General features: G+C 46.0%; 1 protein-coding gene across 1 annotated transcript in view; it reads left to right on the top strand.

Moving 5' to 3' along the window:
* The window catches only part of SYNE2 (spectrin repeat containing nuclear envelope protein 2), a 799,180-nt gene that overhangs the window by 671,717 nt on the left and 106,329 nt on the right, over nucleotides 1-21,134 (top strand). The window contains exons 92-93 of the mRNA XM_053697281.1: nucleotides 9,978-10,212; nucleotides 13,492-13,686. Coding sequence (XP_053553256.1) covers nucleotides 9,978-10,212; nucleotides 13,492-13,686 — 430 coding nt within the window. The remainder of the gene's footprint in view (nucleotides 1-9,977; nucleotides 10,213-13,491; nucleotides 13,687-21,134) is intronic.

Raw genomic sequence — 21,134 nt, 5'->3', positions numbered from 1 at the left:
AAGGTCGAGGGGGCAGTTTCTACTCTAAACAAACGCACTACTATTCCTATCGAAGATAGTTGTGCTTTCAAAGATCCTATGGATAAAAAATTGGAAGGTTTGCTTAAAAAGATTTTTGTACAGCAAGGCTACCTTCTACAACCAATTTCATGCATTGTTCCTGTCACTACGGCAGCGTGGTTCTGGTTCGAGGAACTAGAAAAGTCGCTCAGTAGAGAAACTCCATATGAGGAGGTTATGGACAGAGTTCACGCACTTAAATTGGCTAACTCTTTTATTTTAGATGCCGCTTTGCAATTAGCAAAATTAGCGGCGAAAAATTCAGGGTTTGCTATTGTGGCGCGCAGAGCGCTTTGGCTAAAGTCTTGGTCAGCGGATGTGTCATCCAAGACAAAATTACTTAACATTCCTTTCAAAGGTAAAACTTTATTTGGACCTGATTTGAAAGAGATTATTTCAGACATCACTGGGGGAAAGGGCCACGCCCTTCCACAGGATAGGTCTTTTAAGGCTAAAAATAAGCCTAATTTTCGTCCCTTTCGCAGAAATGGACCAGCCTCTAATTCTGCATCCTCTAAGCAAGAGGGTAATGCCTCACAACCCAAACCAGCCTGGAAACCAATGCAAGGCTGGAACAAGGGTAAGCAGGCCAAGAAGCCTGCCACTGCTAACAAGACAGCATGAAGGAGTAGCCCCCGATCCGGGACCGGATCTGGTGGGGGGCAGACTCTCTCTCTCTTTGCTCAGGCTTGGGCAAGAGATGTTCAGGATCCTTGGGCGCTAGAAATAGTTTCTCAAGGTTATCTCCTGGAATTCAAGGAACTACCCCCAAGGGGAAGGTTCCACAAGTCTCACTTATCCTCAAACCAAATAAAGAGACAGGCATTCTTACATTGTGTAGAAGAACTGTTAAAGATGGGAGTGATACACCCAGTTCCAATAAAGGAACAAGGAATGGGATTTTATTCCAATCTGTTCGTAGTTCCCAAAAAAGAGGGAACGTTCAGACCAGTTTTGGATTTGAAGATCCTAAACAAATTTCTCAGGGTACCATCGTTCAAAATGGAAACTATTCGAACGATTCTACCCACCATCCAGGAAAGTCAATTTATGACTACCGTGGATCTAAAGGATGCGTACCTACATATCCCTATCCACAAGGAACATCATCAGTTCCTAAGGTTCGCTTTTCTGGACAAACATTACCAGTTTGTGGCTCTTCCATTCGGATTAGCCACTGCTCCAAGGATTTTCACAAAGGTGCTAGGGTCCCTTCTAGCGGTTCTAAGACCAAGGGGCATTGCAGTAGTACCTTACTTGGACGACATTCTAATACAAGCGTCGTCCCTGTCAAAGGCAAAGGCTCATACGGACATCGTTCTAGCCTTTCTCACATCTCACGGATGGAAGGTGAACAAAGAAAAGAGTTCTCTGTCCCCGTCAACAAGAGTTCCCTTCTTGGGAACAATAATAGATTCCTTAGAAATGAGGATTTTTCTGACAGAGGTCAGAAAATCAAAACTTCTAAGCTCTTGTCAAGTGCTTCATTCTGTTCCTCGTCCTTCCATAGCGCAGTGCATGGAAGTAATAGGATTGATGGTTGCAACAATGGACATAGTTCCTTTTGCACGAATTCATCTAAGACCATTACAACTGTGCATGCTCAAACAGTGGAATGGGGATTATACAGACTTGTCTCCAATGATTCAAGTAGATCAAAAGACCAGAGATTCACTCCGTTGGTGGCTGACCCTGGACCATCTGTCCCAGGGAATGAGCTTCCACAGGCCAGAGTGGGTCATTGTCACGACCGACGCCAGTCTAGTGGGCTGGGGTGCGGTCTGGGAATCCCTGAAAGCTCAGGGTCTATGGTCTCGGGAAGAGTCTCTTCTCCCGATAAACATTCTGGAACTGAGAGCGATATTCAATGCTCTCAGAGCTTGGCCTCAACTAGCAAAGGCCAAATTCATAAGGTTCCAATCAGACAACATGACGACTGTTGCTTATATCAATCATCAAGGGGGAACAAAGAGTTCCCTGGCGATGAAAGAAGTGACCAAAATAATTCAATGGGCGGAGGATCACTCCTGCCACTTGTCTGCGATCCACATCCCAGGAGTGGAAAATTGGGAAGCGGATTTTCTGAGTCGTCAGACATTTCATCCGGGGAAGTGGGAACTCCATCCGGAAATCTTTGCCCAAATAACTCAATTATGGGGCATTCCAGACATGGATCTGATGGCGTCTCGTCAGAACTTCAAGGTTCCTTGCTACGGGTCCAGATCCAGGGATCCCAAGGCGACTCTAGTAGATGCACTAGTAGCACCTTGGACTTTCAACCTAGCTTACGTATTCCCACCGTTTCCTCTCATTCCCAGGCTGGTAGCCAGGATCAATCAGGAGAGGGCCTCGGTGATCTTGATAGCTCCTGCGTGTCCACGCAGGACTTGGTATGCAGACCTGGTGAATATGTCATCGGCTCCACCATGGAAGCTACCTTTGAGACAGGACCTTCTTGTTCAAGGTCCATTCGAACACCCAAATCTGGTCTCCCTCCAACTGACGGCTTGGAGATTGAACGCTTGATTCTATCAAAGTGTGGGTTTTCAGATTCGGTGATAGATACTCTGGTTCAGGCCAGAAAACCTGTAACTAGAAAAATTTACCATAAAATATGGAAAAAATATATCTGTTGGTGTGAATCCAAAGGATTCCCATGGAATAAGATAAAAATTCCTAAGATTCTCTCCTTTCTTCAAGAAGGTTTGGAGAAAGGATTATCTGCAAGTTCCCTAAAGGGACAGATCTCTGCTTTATCTGTCTTACTACACAAAAGACTGGCAGCTGTGCCAGATGTTCAAGCATTTGTTCAGGCTCTGGTTAGGATCAAGCCTGTTTACAGACCTTTGACTCCTCCCTGGAGTCTAAATCTAGTTCTTTCAGTTCTTCAAGGGGTTCCGTTTGAACCCTTACATTCCATAGATATTAAGTTACTATCTTGGAAAGTTTTGTTTTTGGTTGCAATTTCTTCTGCTAGAAGAGTTTCAGAGTTATCTGCTCTGCAGTGTTCTCCTCCTTATCTGGTGTTCCATGCAGATAAGGTGGTTTTGCGTACTAAGCCTGGTTTTCTTCCTAAAGTTGTTTCTAACAAAAATATTAACCAGGAGATAGTTGTACCTTCTTTGTGTCCGAATCCAGTTTCAAAGAAGGAACGTTTGTTACACAATTTGGACGTTGTCCGTGCTCTAAAGTTCTATTTAGAGGCTACTAAAGATTTCAGACAAACATCTTCCTTGTTTGTTGTTTATTCTGGTAAAAGGAGAGGTCAAAAAGCGACTTCTACCTCTCTTTCCTTTTGGCTTAAAAGCATCATCCGATTGGCTTATGAGACTGCCGGACGGCAGCCTCCTGAAAGAATCACAGCTCACTCCACTAGGGCTGTGGCTTCCACATGGGCCTTCAAGAACGAGGCTTCTGTTGACCAGATATGTAAGGCAGCGACTTGGTCTTCACTGCACACTTTTGCCAAATTTTACAAATTTGATACTTTTGCTTCTTCGGAGGCTATTTTTGGGAGAAAGGTTTTGCAAGCTGTGGTTCCTTCCGTTTAGGTGACCTGATTTGCTCCCTCCCTTCATCCGTGTCCTAAAGCTTTGGTATTGGTTCCCACAAGTAAGGATGACGCCGTGGACCGGACACACCAATGTTGGAGAAAACAGAATTTATGCTTACCTGATAAATTACTTTCTCCAACGGTGTGTCCGGTCCACGACCCGCCCTGGTTTTTTAATCAGGTCTGATGAATTATTTTCTCTAACTACAGTCACCACGGTATCATATGGTTTCTCCTATATATATTTCCTCCTGTCCGTCGGTCGAATGACTGGGGTGGGCGGAGCCTAGGAGGGATCATGTGACCAGCTTTGCTGGGACTCTTTGCTATTTCCTGTTGGGGAAGAGAATATCCCACAAGTAAGGATGACGCCGTGGACCGGACACACCGTTGGAGAAAGTAATTTATCAGGTAAGCATAAATTCTGGTTTGTTTTTTTTTCATATTTTTTTTTTTTATAAAATAAGGTGACCCCCCCACCCCTCCACCAAATTGTCAACACTGTAAATTTTATTAAAACCGACCGTAATATACTTATTACATCAATACATTCATATTGCGCAAGACAAGGACAGCCGGCTGTCCTTGTCTTGCGCAATATGAATGCATTGACTACTGTGGAAGTGTATGGGACGCTGAGAGACTGCCACCAAGAGGAGAAAAGGTGCTAATGCAGTGCTCTCCAATGCGCCCCATACGCTTCCACAGGAGGCTAGCCTCCGTCCTGGCCGCCTCTCAGTCTCACTACTAGTCTGACTCACTCTCAGCCAATCAGATTCAGAATTCAGAACTCATCTGAATCTGACTGGGGCTGGCTGTCTCTGAGTGAGTGCCGGGCGGGAATGAAATAGATCCTTCCGCGTGCGGTCACGTGTCAGAGCAGCTCAACGGCGCAGAGAGTCAGACGTGGTGGGTGTCAGTCGAGTCTGCTCTCTCTTACTACTACACTAGTACAACAGTACTGAACGAAGTCAGTCAGCAACCGGAGCGTAGAACTTGAAGACTACTTCTTGTTGTTATCTATATTTGGCAATTGGCGCATCTTTTAGGTAGGTGTCAGTGGCGGTGGCGGGCCTCAGCCTGGCGGCAGTGTGAGACAGAGACAGACTGTCTGTAGTAGTTCTATTTAGTAGTACGCGTACTTTACTTGTAATGTAAGTTACAGTAAGTTGACTGTTCTGGTGTTGTTGTTGTGTTCGATTGTGTTGTTAACAGACTACTGTTGATGACTTAAAAAAACAGGCGCTACAGCTTTTATAGTGACTGAGCCTGCTGGGGCCCTGGGCCAATCTTTTATTTTAGGCGGCACTAAGTTGAAGTTAGATAACTTGAGTTGAAGTTGAACTTGATAATTTATTACAACGAACTTGCAGCCTCGATGCCAAAATAGTCAAGTCACTCACTTCCCTTGACTATAGAGGTAGCGAGGCTGCAAGTTCGTTGTAATAAATGTATATCAAGTTCAACTTCAACTCAAGTTATATAACTTCAACTTAGTGCCACTGCCGCCTAAAATAAAAGATTGGCCCAGGGCCCCAGCAGGCTCAGTCACACGACAAGGAAGTTGGTTTCTTATTCAAGCTGTTTCTTATTCGTGAAATTCTGTTTCTTATTCATGGAAGTTGGTTTCTTATTCAATTTTTTTGTCAGACTGCTTTAAATTTACTTTAAAATAAAAACATAGGTTTTATTAAAATAATAATATGATTCATATAATGTAGTTACACAGAGGTGGAATCTCTTTATATAACAATTAGATATACAAACTTGAAAAAAGGGCATACGTTGGCACCACTACAAATATTACTATTTTGAATAAATAACATATATTTTCAAAGGGTTAATAACCATTGGGCCACTGATTTCACTATGAATATATACAGGGTAGGTAGATCCCCCTCCATGCCATGCAATTGTTTTTAGCCTGGCCCAATGGTGTTTTTGACACAGAAATTGATGCCAACCCTGGCATAGGTGCTCTAAGTCTCATTTTTGAATAAGTAACATATATTTTCAAAGGGTTAATAACCATTGGGCCACTGATTTTCACTATGAATATATACAGGGTAGATCCCCCTCCATGCCATGCTATTGTTTTTAGCCTTGCCCAATGGTTATTAACCCTTTGAAAATATCTGTTACTTATTCAAAAATGAGAATTATGTCACCTATGCCAGGGTTGGCATCAATTTCTGTGCCCAAAACACCATTGGGCCAGGCTAAAAACAATTGCATGTCATGGAGGGAGATCTAACCTGTATATATTTATATTGAAATCAGTGGCCCAATGGTTATTAACCCTTTGAAAATATCTGTTACTTATTCAAAAATGAGAATTGTGTTACCTATGCCAGTGTTGGCATCAATTTCTGTGCCCAAAACACAATTGGGTCAGGCTAAAAACAATTGCATGTCATGGAAGGGGATCTGCCCTGTATATATTCATAGTGAAATCAGTGGCCCAATGGTTATTAACCCTTTGAAAGTATCTGTTACTTATTAAAAAATGAGAATTCTGTTATCTATGGCAGGGTTGCCATCAATTTCTGTGCCAAAAACACTATTGGGCAAGGCTAAAAACAATTGCATGGCATGGAGATGGATCTACCCTGTATATATTCATAGTGAAATCAGTGTCCCAATGGTTATTAACCCTTTGAAAATATCTGTTACTTATTCAAAAATGAGAATTATGTTATCTATGCCAGTGTTGGCATCAATTTCTGTGCCCAAAACACCATTGGGCCAGGCTAAAAACAATTGTAATATGTTTTCTTTCATGATTTAGAAAGAGCATGCAATTTTAAATAACTTTCCAATTTACATCTAATATCTGATTTTTTTTTTCATTCTTTAAATATCCTTTGTTGAAAAGCATATCTAAATATGCTCAGAAGCCACTGAGCATATTTAGATATGAATTTCAACAAAGGATATCTGGTTTTCTTCATTCTTTTGATATCCTTTGTTGAAAAGCATATCTAAATATGCTCGGTGGCTACTGAGCATATTTAGATATGATTTTAAGCAAAGGATATCTGGTTTTCTTCATTCTTTTTATATCCTTTGTTGAAAAGCATATCTAAATATGCTCAGTAGCTACTGAGCATATTTAGATATGAATTTCAACAAAGGATATCAAAATAATGAAGGAAATCAGATATCCTTTGTTGAAATTCATATCTAAATATGCTCAGTAGCCACTGAGCATATTTAGATATGCTTTTCAACAAAGGATATAAAAAGAATGAAGAAAACCAGATATCCTTTGTTGAAAATCATATCTAAATATGCTCAGTAGATACTGAATGGTGGCTGCATATAGATATTGGCTCGCCCATGTGCAATTGCTATTTCTTCAACAAAGGATATCTAAAGAATGAAGGCGTATCCGATACCTAGACACTGCCTCACCAGCCTCTGAAGTCACCGCACATCACTGGTGAGCATGTGTGTGAGCGTGTGTGTATGTGTGTGTGAGCGTGTGTGTATGTGTGTGTGAGCATCTGTGCTTCTGTGTGCATGTCTGTATGTGTGTGTTCATGGATGTGCATGAGCATGTCCGAGTGTGTGCGTCCGTGTGTGCACACGTGTGTGTAGGCATGTCCCCGTCTGTTCATGTGTGTGTGTGAGCATGTCCGTGTGTGTGTGTTTTTCATGGGTGTGTGTGAGCATCTGTGTATTCATGGGTGTGTGTGAGCATGTCACTCTGTGTGCCTCCAAGTCTTCATAGGTGTGTGAGCATGCTGCGTGTGTGCGTTTGTGTAAGCATGCCAGTTTGTATGTGTGTGGTAGCATGTGTGCGTATGTGTGTGTGAGCATCTGTGCTTGTGTGAGCATGTGTGTGTGAGTATGTGTGTATGTGCGTGTGGGAGTATGTGTGTGTGAGCGTGCGTGTATGTGTGTGTGAGCATCTGTGCTTCTGTGTGTATGCATGTGTTAGCATGTGTGTGAGTATGTGTGTATGTCTGTGTGTGTATGCATGTGTTAGCATGTGTGTGAGTATGTGTGTATGTCTGTGAGTGTGTGTATGCGTGTGAGTATGTGTGTATGTGTGTGTGAGCATGTGTATGCGTGTGAGTATGTGTGTGTGAGCATGTGTGTATTTGTGTGTGAGCATCTGTGCTTCTGTGTGAGTATGTGTGTATGCGTGTGTGAGCATGTGTGTGCAAGCGTGTGTGTATTTGTGTGTGAGCTTCTGTGTGTGTGAGCATGTGTGTATGCGTGTGTGAGCATGTGTGTATGTGTGAGCATTTGTGTGTTAGCATGTGTGTATGCGTGTGTGAGCATGTCCGCGTGTGTGCATCGGTGTCTTCATTGGTGTGTGTGAGCATGTCCGCATGTGTGTGTCTGTGTGTTCATGGGAGTGTGTGCATGCCTGTGTGTGTCCGTGTGTTCATCAGTATGTGTGAGCATGTCTGCGTGTGTGCATGTGTGGTCATGTCCGCGTGTGTGTGTCCGTGTCTTCATGGCTGTGTGTGGGCATGTCCGCATATGTGTGTTTTCATCGGTGTGTGTGTGAGCATCTGTGTATTCATAGTTGTGTGTGAGCATCTCCACCTGTGTGCCTCCAAGTCTTCATGGGTGTGTGAGCATGCTGTGTGTGTGTTTGTGTGAGCATGCCAGTTTGTGTTCGTCTGTGTGTTCATGGGTGTGTGTGGGAATGTGTACGTGTATGCGTCCCTGTCTTCATGGATGTGTGTGGGAGAGCATGTCCGTGTGTGTGTATGTGCATGTCTGTGTGCATGCGCGTGCGCGTTCTTGTCTTCATGGGTGTATGTGAGCATGTCTGTGTGTGCATGCGTGTGTGTGCCTCCGTGTCTTCATGGGTGTGTGCATGTCTGCATGTGTGAGCATATCCGCGTGTGTGCATCCATGTCTTCATGGGTGTGTGTGAGCATGTCTGCATCTGTGTCTTCATGGGTGTGAGCATGCCTGCTCTTGTGTGTCCTGAGCGGAACCCTGTTCTTTGAAACCACAAACCATTAAAATAGGTTGAACGTGTAGGAAAATCGGATCTCCTTTTTTATCACTTTCTGTACACACACACGCTTCTTTATATTATTTCTTTCTCTATACCAAAGCCCAGTACTTAGAGAGAACAATTGAAAATGAACATTGTATTACTTATCTTTACTAACCCCCACTACAGACTGTCTAGGGCCTGCTACACTACACATTGTCTAGGGCCTGCTACACTACACATTGTCTAGGGCCTGCTACACTACACATTGTCTAGGGCCTGCTACACTACACACTGTCTAGGGCCTGCTACACTACACATTGTCTAGGGCCTGCTACACTACACATTGTCTAGGGCCTGCTACACTACACACTGTCTAGGGCCTGCTACACTACACACTGTCTAGGGCCTGCTACACTACACACTGTCTAGGGCCTGCTACACTACACACTGTCTAGGGCCTGCTACACTACACACTGTCTAGGGCCTGCTACACTACACACTGTCTAGGGCCTGCTACACTACACACTGTCTAGGGCCTGATACACTACACACTGTCTAGGGCCTGCTACACTACACACTGTCTAGGGCCTGCTACACTACACACTGTCTAGGGCCTGCTACACTACACACTGTCTAGGGCCTGCTACACTACACATTGTCTAGGGCCTGCTACACTACACACTGTCTAGGGCCTGCTACACTACACACTGTCTAGGGCCTGCTACACTGCCCATTGTCTAAGGCCTGCTACACTACACACTGTCTAGGGCCTGCTACACTACACACTGTCTAGGGCCTGCTACACTACACATTGTCTAGGGCCTGCTACACTACACACTGTCTAGGGCCTGCTACACTACACACTGTCTAGGGCCTGCTACACTACACATTGTCTAGAGCCTGCTACACTACACATTGTCTAGAGCCTGCTACACTACACATTGTCTAGGGCCTGCTACACTACACATTGTCTAGGGCCTGCTACACTACACATTGTCTAGGGCCTGCTACACTACACACTGTCTAGGGCCTGCTACACTACACATTGTCTAGAGCCTGCTATACTACACATTGTCTAGGGCCTGCTACACTACACATTGTCTAGGGCCTGCTACACTACACGTTGTCTAGGGCCTGCTACACTACACGTTGTCTAGGACCTCCTACACTACACATTGTCTAGGGCCTGCTACACTACACATTGTCTAGGGCCTGCTACACTACACATTGTCTAGGGCCTGCTACACTACACATTGTCTAGGGCCTGCTACACTACACATTGTCTAGGACCTCCTACACTACACATTGTCTAGGGCCTGCTACACTACACATTGTCTAGGACCTGTGTTTTGTTACAAGAGTGATGTGCTAATAATTATAAATATTGTTCTTCTGCAGAAAAGAGTTTGTTTTAAAGCTCACTGCCTTAAAAGAGAAATGGCAAAGTGTGATCTGGCTGGTTCAGCAGAGAAAGCGAGAAGTAAACAGTGTCTTGAAACAGTGGCGATATTTCACGCTAGCGAAGGAACAGCTGGGTAAAGAGCTGGAGGGTCTACACACAACTGTGATTGGCATAAACAGTGACAAATGCCGCAGCCTTTCCCAGACTAGAAAGCTCCTGTACGATTGCAAGGTAAGTAGCAATATGTCTCATCTCCCTAGCCCTAGCTGTCTCATCTCCCTAACTGTCTTATATCCCTAGCCCTAGCTGTCTCATCTCCCTAACTGTCTCATCTCCCTACCTTAGCTATCTCAAATTCCTAGCCCTAACTGTCTCATCTCCCTAGCCCTAGCTGTCTCATCTTCCTAACTGTCTCATCTCCCTACCTTAGCTATCTCATATCCCTAGCTGTCTCATCTCCCTAACTGTCTCATCTCCCTAAATTAGCTATCTCATATCCCTAACTGTCTCATCTCCCTAACTGTCTCATCTCCCTACCTTACCTATCTCATATCCCTAGCCCTAGCTGTCTCATCTCCCTAGCCCTAGCTGTCTCATCTCCCTACCTTAGCTATCTCATATCCTTAGCTGTCTCATCTCCCTACCTTAGCTATCTCATATCCTTAGCTGTCTCATCTCCCTACCTTAGGTATCTCATAGCCCTAGCTGTCTCATATCCCTAACTGTCTCATCTCCCTACCCTAACTGTCTCATCTCCCTACCCTAGCTATCTCTCCCTAGCTGTCTCATCTCCCTAGCCCTAGCTTTCTCATCTCCCTACCGTAGCTGTCTCATCTCCCTACCCTAACTGTCTCATCTCCCTACCCTAACTGTCTCATCTCCCTAGCCTGAGCTGTCTCATCTCCCTAGCTGTCTCATCTCCCTTCCCTTAACTGTCTCATCTCCCTACCCTAGCTGTCTCATCTCCATACCCTAGCTGTCTCATCTCCCTTCCCTTAACTGTCTCATCTCCCTTCCCTTAACTGTCTCATCTCCCTACCCTAGCTGTCTCATCGCCCTAGCTGTCTCATCTCCCTTCCCTTAACTGTCTCATCTCCCTAGCCCTAGCAGTCTCATCTCCCTAGCCCTAGCAGTCTCATCTCCCTAGCCCTAGCTGTCTCATCTCCCTACCCTAGCTGTCTCATCTCCCTACCCTAGCTGTCTCATCTCCCTAGGCCTAGCTGTCTCATCTCCCTAGGCCTAGCTGTCTCATCTCACTTGCTGTCTCGTCTCCCTAGCTGTCTCGTCGCCCTAGCTGTCTCATCTCCCTAGCCCTAACTGTCTCATCTGCCTAGCCCTAGCTGTCTCATCTCCCTAGCCCTAGCTGTCTCATCTCCCTACACTGCCTCCTCTCCCTAGCTGCCTCGTCTCCCTAGCTGCCTCGTCTCCCTAGCTGTCTCGTCTACCTAGCCCTAGCTGTCTCATCTCCCTAGCCCTAACTGTCTCATCTGCCTAACCCTAGCTGTCTCATCTCCCTAGCCCTAGCTGTCTCCTCTCCCTAGCCCTAGCTGTCTCATATCCCTACCCTAGCTGTCTCATCTCCCTAGCCCTAACTGTCTCATCTGCCTAGCCCTAACTGTCTCATCTGCCTAGCCCTAACTGCCTCATCTCCCTAATCCTAGCTGTCTCATCTCCCTAGCCCTAGCTGTCTCATCTCCCTACCCTGTCTCCTCTCCCTAGCCCTAGCTGTCTCATCTCCCTAGCTGTCTCATCTCCCTACCCTAGCTGTCTCATCGCCCTAGCTGTCTCATCTCCCTAGCCCTAGCTGTCTCATCTCCCTACACTGTCTCCTCTCCCTAGCCCTAGCTGTCTCATGTCCCTACCCCTAACTGTCTCATCTCCCTAGCCCTAACTGTCTAATCTGCCTAGACCTAACTGTCTCATCTCCTTAATCCTAGCTGTCTCATCTCCCTAGCTGTCTCATCTCCCTACCCTAGCTATCTCATCTCCCTACCCTAGCTGTCTCATCGCCCTAGCTGTCTCATCTCTTTACCCTAGCTGTCTCATCTCCCTAGCCCTAGCTGTCTCATCTCCCTAGCCCTAGCTGTCTCATCTCCCTACCCTGTCTCCTCTCCCTAGCCCTAGCTGTCTCATCTCCCTAGCTGTCTCATCTCCCTACCCTAGCTGTCTCATCTCCCTACCCTAGCTGTCTCATCTCCCTAGCCCTAGCTGTCTCATCTCCCTAGCCCTAGCTGTCTCATCTCCCTAGCCCTAGCTGTCTCATCTCCCTAACCCTAGCTGTCTCATCTCCCTAGCCCTAGCTGTCTCATCTTCCTAGTCCTAGTTGTCTCCTCTTCCTAGTCCTAGTTGTCTCCTCTCCTTAGCCCTAGTTGTCTCCTCTCCCTACCCTAACTGTCTCATATCCCAACCCTAACTGTCTCATATCCCTACCCTAACTGTCTCCTCTCCCTACCCTAACTGTCTCATATCCCTACCCTAACTGTCTCCTCTCCCTACCCTAACTGTCTCATATCCCTACCCTAACTGTCTCCTCTCCCTACCCTAACTGTCTCATATCCCTACCCTAACTGTCTCCTCTCCCTACCCTAACTGTCTCCTCTCCCTACCCTAACTGTCTCATATCCCTACCCTAACTGTCTCATATCCCTACCCTAACTGTCTCATCTCCCTACCCTAACTGTCTCATCTCCCTACCCTAACTGTCTCATCTCCCTACCCTAACTGTCTCATCTCCCTACCCTAACTGTCTCATCTCCCTACCCTAACTGTCTCATCTCCCTACCCTAACTGTCTCATCTCCCTACCCTAACTGTCTCATCTCCCTACCCTAACTGTCTCATATCCCTACCCTAACTGTCTCATATCCCTACCCTAACTGTCTCATCTCCCTACCCTAACTGTCTCATCTCCCTACCCTAACTGTCTCATATCCCTACCCTAACTGTCTCATCTCCCTACCCTAACTGTCTCATCTCCCTACCCTAACTGTCTCATCTCCCTACCCTAACTGTCTCCTCTCCCTACCCTAACTGTCTCCTCTCCCTACCCTAACTGTCTCATCTCCCTACCCTAACTGTCTCATCTCCCTACCCTAGCTGTCTCTTCTTCGTAGCTCTAGCTGTCTCTCCTCCCTTGGCAACCTCTTTTCTATTTGCCCTGTTTGTCTCTCCCCAATACATGGCATTTCTCTCAGGCTGGCTGGCTCACCGTTTCCGCTGCCTCTTACTGTAGGTGATGCTTGTGCGGTAATGTTAGACATTGCTGTATGTTTTACAGTAACCTTCTTTGTCATATCCAGGTTAAAGACATCACCATTCCCATATACGTGACTATAGGGAGCTGTTACACAAAGCTATCATTTTCATGGCATCTATAATTACCTTTTTCTGGGCTTCACTAAATTTGTTCTTTTCATCTTTCCCTTTTTTATGTGTTTGACACAATTAGCTTGTTCTGTAATCGCACGTTGTTACCCTCAGGGTGAGTAACCGCAGTCTGTATTCTCTCTAGGACAAGGACCTGCTCTTCAAGAGGTGGCAAACCAGTTACTGCGCCGTGGTGGGTACCTGCCAGGACCTGCTGGGTATTGCTGATGTCAACACTAAGAGTATTCTGCAAAGAGATGTGACGCGGCTGCAGGAGCTGTGGGATAAAGTGCAGCTGCAGTTACAAGCTGGCAGTACACAGATAACCTCTACCGTTCAGGTTTGTATTGCTCAGTTTATCTGGTGATCATACTGTCTGTAATAGCAGGAAGAAGAGAGAGCGAGAGAGACCGTCCTAATACAGCAAGCACTTCTGTTGTATGGCTCATAGTCACACATTACTGGGCTACCAAACCCTAGTTATACGGCTCATAGTCACACATTACTGGGCTACCAAACCCTAGTTATACGGCTCATAGTCACACAGTACTGGGCTACTAAACCCTAGTTATACGGCTCATAGTCACACATTACTGGGCTACTAAACCCTAGTTATACGGCTCATAGTCACACAGTACTGGGCTACTAAACCCTAGTTGTACGGCTCATAGTCACACATTACTGGGCTACCAAACCCTAGTTATACGGCTCATAGTCACACATTACTGGGCTACCAAACCCTAGTTATACGGCTCATAGTCACACATTACTGGGCTACCAAACCCTAGTTATACGGCTCATAGTCACACATGACTGGGCTACCAAACACTAGTTATACGGCTCATAGTCACACAGTACTGGGCTACCAAACCCTAGTTATACGGCTCATAGTCACACATTACTGGGCTACCAAACCCTAGTTATACGGCTCATAGTCACACATTACTGGGCTACCAAACCCTAGTTATACGGCTCATAGTCACACATTACTGGGCTACTAAACCCTAGTTATACGGCTCATAGTCAGACAGTACTGGGCTACTGAACCCTAGTTATACGGCTCATAGTCACACATTACTGGGCTACCAAACACTAGTTATACGGCTCATAGTCACACAGTACTGGGCTACTAAACCCTAGTTGTACGGCTTATAGTCACACAGTACTGGGCTACCAAACCCTAGTTGTACGGCTCATAGTCACACAGTACTGGGCTACCAAACCCTAGTTGTACGGCTCATAGTCACACAGTACTGGGCTACTAAACCCTAGTTATACGGCTCATAGTCACACATTACTGGGCTACTAAACCCTAGTTATACGGCTCATAGTCACACATTACTGGGCTACCAAACCCTAGTTATACGGCTCATAGTCACACATTACTGGGCTACCAAACCCTAGTTATACGGCTCATAGTCACACATTACTGGGCTACTAAACCCTAGTTATACGGCTCATAGTCACACATTACTGGGCTACTAAACCCTAGTTATACGGCTCATAGTCACACATTACTGGGCTACCAAACCCTAGTTATACGGCTCATAGTCACACATTACTGGGCTACCAAACCCTAGTTATACGGCTCATAGTCACACAGTACTGGGCTACTAAACCCTAGTTATACGGCTCATAGTCACACATTACTGGGCTACCAAACACTAGTTATACGGCTCATAGTCACACATTACTGGGCTACTAAACCCTAGTTATACGGCTCATAGTCACACATTACTGGGCTACCAAACACTAGTTGTACGGCTCATAGTCACACAGTACTGGGCTACTAAACCCTAGTTATACGGCTCATAGTCACACATTACTGGGCTACTAAACCCTAGTTATACGGCTCATAGTCACACATTACTGGGCTACCAAACACTAGTTATACGGCTCATAGTCACACATTACTGGGCTACTAAACCCTAGTTATACGGCTCATAGTCACACAGTACTGGGCTACTAAACCCTAGTTATACGGCTCATAGTCACACATTACTGGGCTACCAAACACTAGTTATACGGCTCATAGTCACACATTACTGGGCTACTAAACCCTAGTTATACGGCTCATAGTCACACATTACTGGGCTACCAAACACTAGTTGTACGGCTCATAGTCACACAGTACTGGGCTACTAAACCCTAGTTATACGGCTCATAGTCACACATTACTGGGCTACCAAACACTAGTTGTACGGCTCATAGTCACACAATACTGGGCTACTAAACCCTAGTTATACGGCTCATAGTCACACATTACTGGGCTACCAAACACTAGTTGTACGGCTCATAGTCACACAGTACTGGGCTACCAAACCCTAGTTATACGGCTCATAGTCACACATTACTGGGCTACCAAACACTAGTTGTACGGCTCATAGTCACACATTACTGGACTACCAAACACTAGTTATACGGCTCATAGTCACACATTACTGGGCTACCAAACCCTAGTTATACGGCTCATAGTCGCACATTACTGGGCTACTAAACCCTAGTTATACGGCTCATAGTCACACAGTACTGGGCTACTAAACCCTAGTTGTACGGCTCATAGTCAAACATTACTGGGCTACCAAACCCTTGTTGTATGGCTCATAGTCACACAGTACTGGGCTACTAAACCCTAGTTGTACGGCTCATAGTCACACAGTACTGGGCTACCAAACCCTAGTTGTACGGCTCATAGTCACACAGTACTGGGCTACCAAACCCTAGTTATACGGCTCATAGTCACACATTACTGGGCTACCAAACACTAGTTGTACGGCTCATAGTCACACATTACTGGACTACCAAACACTAGTTATACGGCTCATAGTCACACATTACTGGGCTACCAAACCCTAGTTATACGGCTCATAGTCGCACATTACTGGGCTACTAAACCCTAGTTATACGGCTCATAGTCACACAGTACTGGGCTACTAAACCCTAGTTGTACGGCTCATAGTCAAACATTACTGGGCTACCAAACCCTTGTTGTATGGCTCATAGTCACACAGTACTGGGCTACTAAACCCTAGTTGTACGGCTCATAGTCACACAGTACTGGGCTACCAAACCCTAGTTGTACGGCTCATAGTCACACAGTACTGGGCTACTAAACCCTAGTTGTACGGCTCATAGTCACACAGTACTGGGCTACTAAACCCTAGTTGTACGGCTCATAGTCGCACAGTAGTGAGCTACTAAAACCTAGTTGTACGGCTTATAGTCACACAGTACTGGGCTACCAAACCCTAGTTGTACAGATCATAGTCACACAGTACTGGGTCAGCAAATCCTAGTTGTACGGCTCATAGTCACACATTACTGGGCTACCAAACCCTAGTTATACGGCTCATAGTCACACAGTACTGGGCTACTAAACCCTAGTTATACGGCTCATAGTCACACAGTACTGGGCTACCAAACCCTAGTTATACGGCTCATAGTCACACATTACTGGGCTACCAAACACTAGTTATACGGCTCATAGTCACACATTACTGGGCTACCAAACCCTAGTTATACGGCTCATAGTCACACATTACTGGGCTACTAAACCCTAGTTATACGGCTCATAGTCACACAGTACTGGGCTACTAAACCCTAGTTGTACGGCTCATAGTCAAACATTACTGGGCTACCAAACCCTTGTTGTATGGCTCATAGTCACACAGTACTAGGCTACTAAACCCTAGTTGTACGGCTCATAGTCACACAGTACTGGGCTACTAAACCCTAGTTGTACGGCTCATAGTCACATAGTACTGGGCTACTAAACCCTAGTTGTACGGCTCATAGTCACACAGTACTGGGCTACCAAACCCTAGTTGTACGGCTCATAGTCACAAAGTACTGGGCTACTAAACCCTAGTTGTACGGCTCATAGTTACACAGTACTGGGCTACTAAACCCTAGTTGTACGGCTCATAGTCACACAGTAGTGAGCTACTAAAACCTAGTTGTACGGCTCATAGTCACACAGTACTGGGCTACCAAACCCTAATTGTACGGCTTATAGTCACACAGTACTGGGCTACCAAACCCTAGTTGTACGGCTCATAGTCACACATTACTGGGCTACCAAACCCTAGTTGTATGGCTCATAGTCTCACAGTACTGGGCTACTAAACCCTAGTTGTACGGCTCATAGTCACACAGTACTGGGCTACCAAACCCTAGTTGTACGGCTCATAGTCACACATTACTGGGCTACCAAACCCTAGTTGTACGGCTCATAGTCACACATTACTGGGCTACCAAACCCTAGTTGTACGGCTCATAGTCACACAGTACTGTGCTACTAAACCCTAGTTGTACGGCTCATAGTCACACAGTACTGGGCTACTAAACCCTAGTTGTACGGCTCATAGTCACACAGTACTGGGCTACTAAAACCTAGTTGTACGCCTTATAGTCACACAGTACTGGGCTACCAAACCCTAGTTGTACGGATCATAGTCACAAAGTACTGGGCTACTAAACCCTAGTTGTACAGATCATAGTCACACAGTACTGGGTCAGCAAATCCTAGTTGTACGGCTCATAGTCACACATTACTGGGCTACCAAACCCTAGTTGTACGGCTCATAGTCACACAGTACTGGGCTACTAAACCCTAGTTATGCGGCTCATAGTCACACAGTACTGGGTCAGCAAATCCTAGTTGTACGGCTCATAGTCACACATTACTGGGCTACCAAACCCTAGTTGTACGGCTCATAGTCACACAGTACTGGGCTACTAAACCCTAGTTATGCGGCTCATAGTCACACAGTACTGGGCTACCAAACCCTAGTTATACAGCTTATAGTCACACAGTACTGGGCTACCAAACCCTAGTTGTACGGCTTATAGTGACACAGTACTGGGCTACCAAACCCTAGTTGTACGGCTCATAGTCACACAGTACTGGGCTACCAAACCCTAGTTGTACGGCTCATAGTCACACAGTACTGGGCTACCAAACCCTAGTTGTACGGCTCATAGTCACACAGTACTGGGCTACCAAACCCTAGTTGTACGGCTCATAGTCACACAGTACTGGGCTACTAAACCCTATTTGTACGGCTCATAGTCACACAGTACTGGGCTACCAAACCCTATTTGTGCGGCTCATAGTCACACAGTACTGGGCTACCAAACCCTAGTTGTACGGCTCATAGTCACACAGTACTGGGCTAGAAAACCCTAGTTGTACGGCTCATAGTCACACAGTACTGGGCTACCAAACCCTAGTTGTACGGCTCATAGTCACACAGTACTGGGCTACCAAACCCTACTTGTACGCCTCATAGTCACACATTACTGGGCTACCAAACCCTAGTTGTACGGCTCATAGTCACACATTACTGGGCTACCAAACCCTAGTTGTACGGCTCATAGTCACACAGTACTGGGCTACTAAACCCTAGTTGTACGGCTCATAGTCACACAGTACTGGGCTACTAAAACCTAGTTGTACGGCTTATAGTCACACAGTACTGGGCTACCAAACCCTAGTTGTACGGATCATAGTCACACAGTACTGGGCTACTAAACCCTAGTTGTACAGATCATAGTCACACAGTACTGGGTCAGCAAATCCTAGTTGTACGGCTCATAGTCACACATTTCTGGGCTACCAAACCCTAGTTGTACGGCTCATAGTCACACATTACTGGGCTACTAAACCCTAGTTGTACGGCTCATAGTCACACAGTACTGGGCTACTAAACCCTAGTTGTACGGCTTATAGTCACACAGTACTGGGCTACCAAACCCTAGTTGTACGGATCACAGTCACAAAGTACTGGGCTACTAAACCCTAGTTGTACAGATCATAGTCACACAGTACTGGGTCAGCAAATCCTAGTTGTACGGCTCATAGTCACACATTACTGGGCTACCAAACCCTAGTTGTACGGCTCATAGTCACACAGTACTGGGCTACTAAACCCTAGTTATGCGGCTCATAGTCACACAGTACTGGGCTACCAAACCCTAGTTATACAGCTTATAGTCACACAGTACTGGGCTACCAAACCCTAGTTGTACGGCTTATAGTGACACAGTACTGGGCTACCAAACCCTAGTTGTACGGCTCATAGTCACAAAGTACTGGGCTACCAAACCCTAGTTGTACGGCTCATAGTCACACAGTACTGGGCTACCAAACCCTAGTTGTACGGCTCATAGTCACACAGTACTGGGCTACCAAACCCTAGTTGTACGGCTCATAGTCACACAGTACTGGGCTACTAAACCCTATTTGTACGGCTCATAGTCACACAGTACTGGGCTACCAAACCCTATTTGTACGGCTCATAGTCACACAGTACTGGGCTACCAAACCCTAGTTGTACGGCTCATAGTCACACAGTACTGGGCTAGAAAACCCTAGTTGTACGGCTCATAGTCACACAGTACTGGGCTACCAAACCCTAGTTGTACGGCTCATAGTCACACAGTACTGGGCTACTAAACCCTAGTTGTACAGCTCATAGTCACACAGTACTGGGCTACTAAAACCTAGTTGTACGGCTCATAGTCACACAGTACTGGGCTACCAAACCCTAGTTGTACGGATCATAGTCACACAGTACTGGGCTACTAAACCCTAGTTGTACAGATCATAGTCACACAGTACTGGGTCAGCAAATCCTAGTTGTACGGCTCATAGTCACACATTTCTGGGCTACCAAACCCTAGTTGTACGGCTCATAGTCACACATTACTGGGCTACTAAACCCTAGTTGTACGGCTCATAGTCACACAGTACTGGGCTACTAAACCCTAGTTGTACGGCTTATAGTCACACAGTACTGGGCTACCAAACCCTAGTTGTACGGATCATAGTCACACAGTACTGGGCTACTAAACCCTAGTTGTACAGATCATAGTCACACAGTACTGGGTCAGCAAATCCTAGTTGTACGGCTCATAGTCACACATTACTGGGCTACCAAACCCTAGTTGTACGGCTCATAGTCACACAGTACTGGGCTACTAAACCCTAGTTATACGGCTCATAGTCACACAGTACTGGGCTACCAAACCCTAGTTGTACGGCTTATAGTGACACAGTACTGGGCTACCAAACCCTAGTTGTACGGCTCATAGTCACACAGTACTGGGCTACCAAACCCTAGTTGTACGGCTCATAGTCACACAGTACTGGGCTACCAAACCCTAGTTGTACGGCTCATAGTCACACAGTACTGGGCTACCAAACCCTAGTTGTACGGCTCATAGTCACACAGTACTGGGCTACTAAACCCTATTTGTACGGCTCATAGTCACACAGTACTGGGCTACCAAACCCTATTTGTACGGCTCATAGTCACACAGTACTGGGCTACCAAACCCTACTTGTACGGCTCATAGTCACACAGTACTGGGCTACCAAACCCTAGTTGTACGGCTCATAGTCACACAGTACTGGGCTACCAAACCCTACTTGTACGGCTCATAGTCACACAGTACTCGGCTACCAAACCCTGGTTGTACGGCTTATAGTCACACAGTACTGGGCTACCAAACCCTAGTTGTACGGCTCATAGTCACACAGTACTGGGCTACCAAACCCTAGTTGTACGGCTCATAGTCACACAGTACTGGGCTACCAAACCCTAGTTGTACGGCTCATAGTCACACAGTACTGGGCTACTAAACCCTAGTTGTACGGCTCATAGTCACACAGTACTGGGCTACCAAACCCTAGTTGTACGGCTCATAGTCACACAGTACTGGGCTACTAAACCCTATTTGTACGGCTCATAGTCACACAGTACTGGGCTACCAAACCCTATTTGT

Source organism: Bombina bombina, chromosome 1, assembly GCF_027579735.1.
Source record: "Bombina bombina isolate aBomBom1 chromosome 1, aBomBom1.pri, whole genome shotgun sequence".
NCBI lineage: Eukaryota > Metazoa > Chordata > Amphibia > Anura > Bombinatoridae > Bombina > Bombina bombina.
The sequence above is the reverse complement of the archived record's forward strand: the minus strand, read 5'-3'. Positions and strand labels throughout refer to the sequence as shown.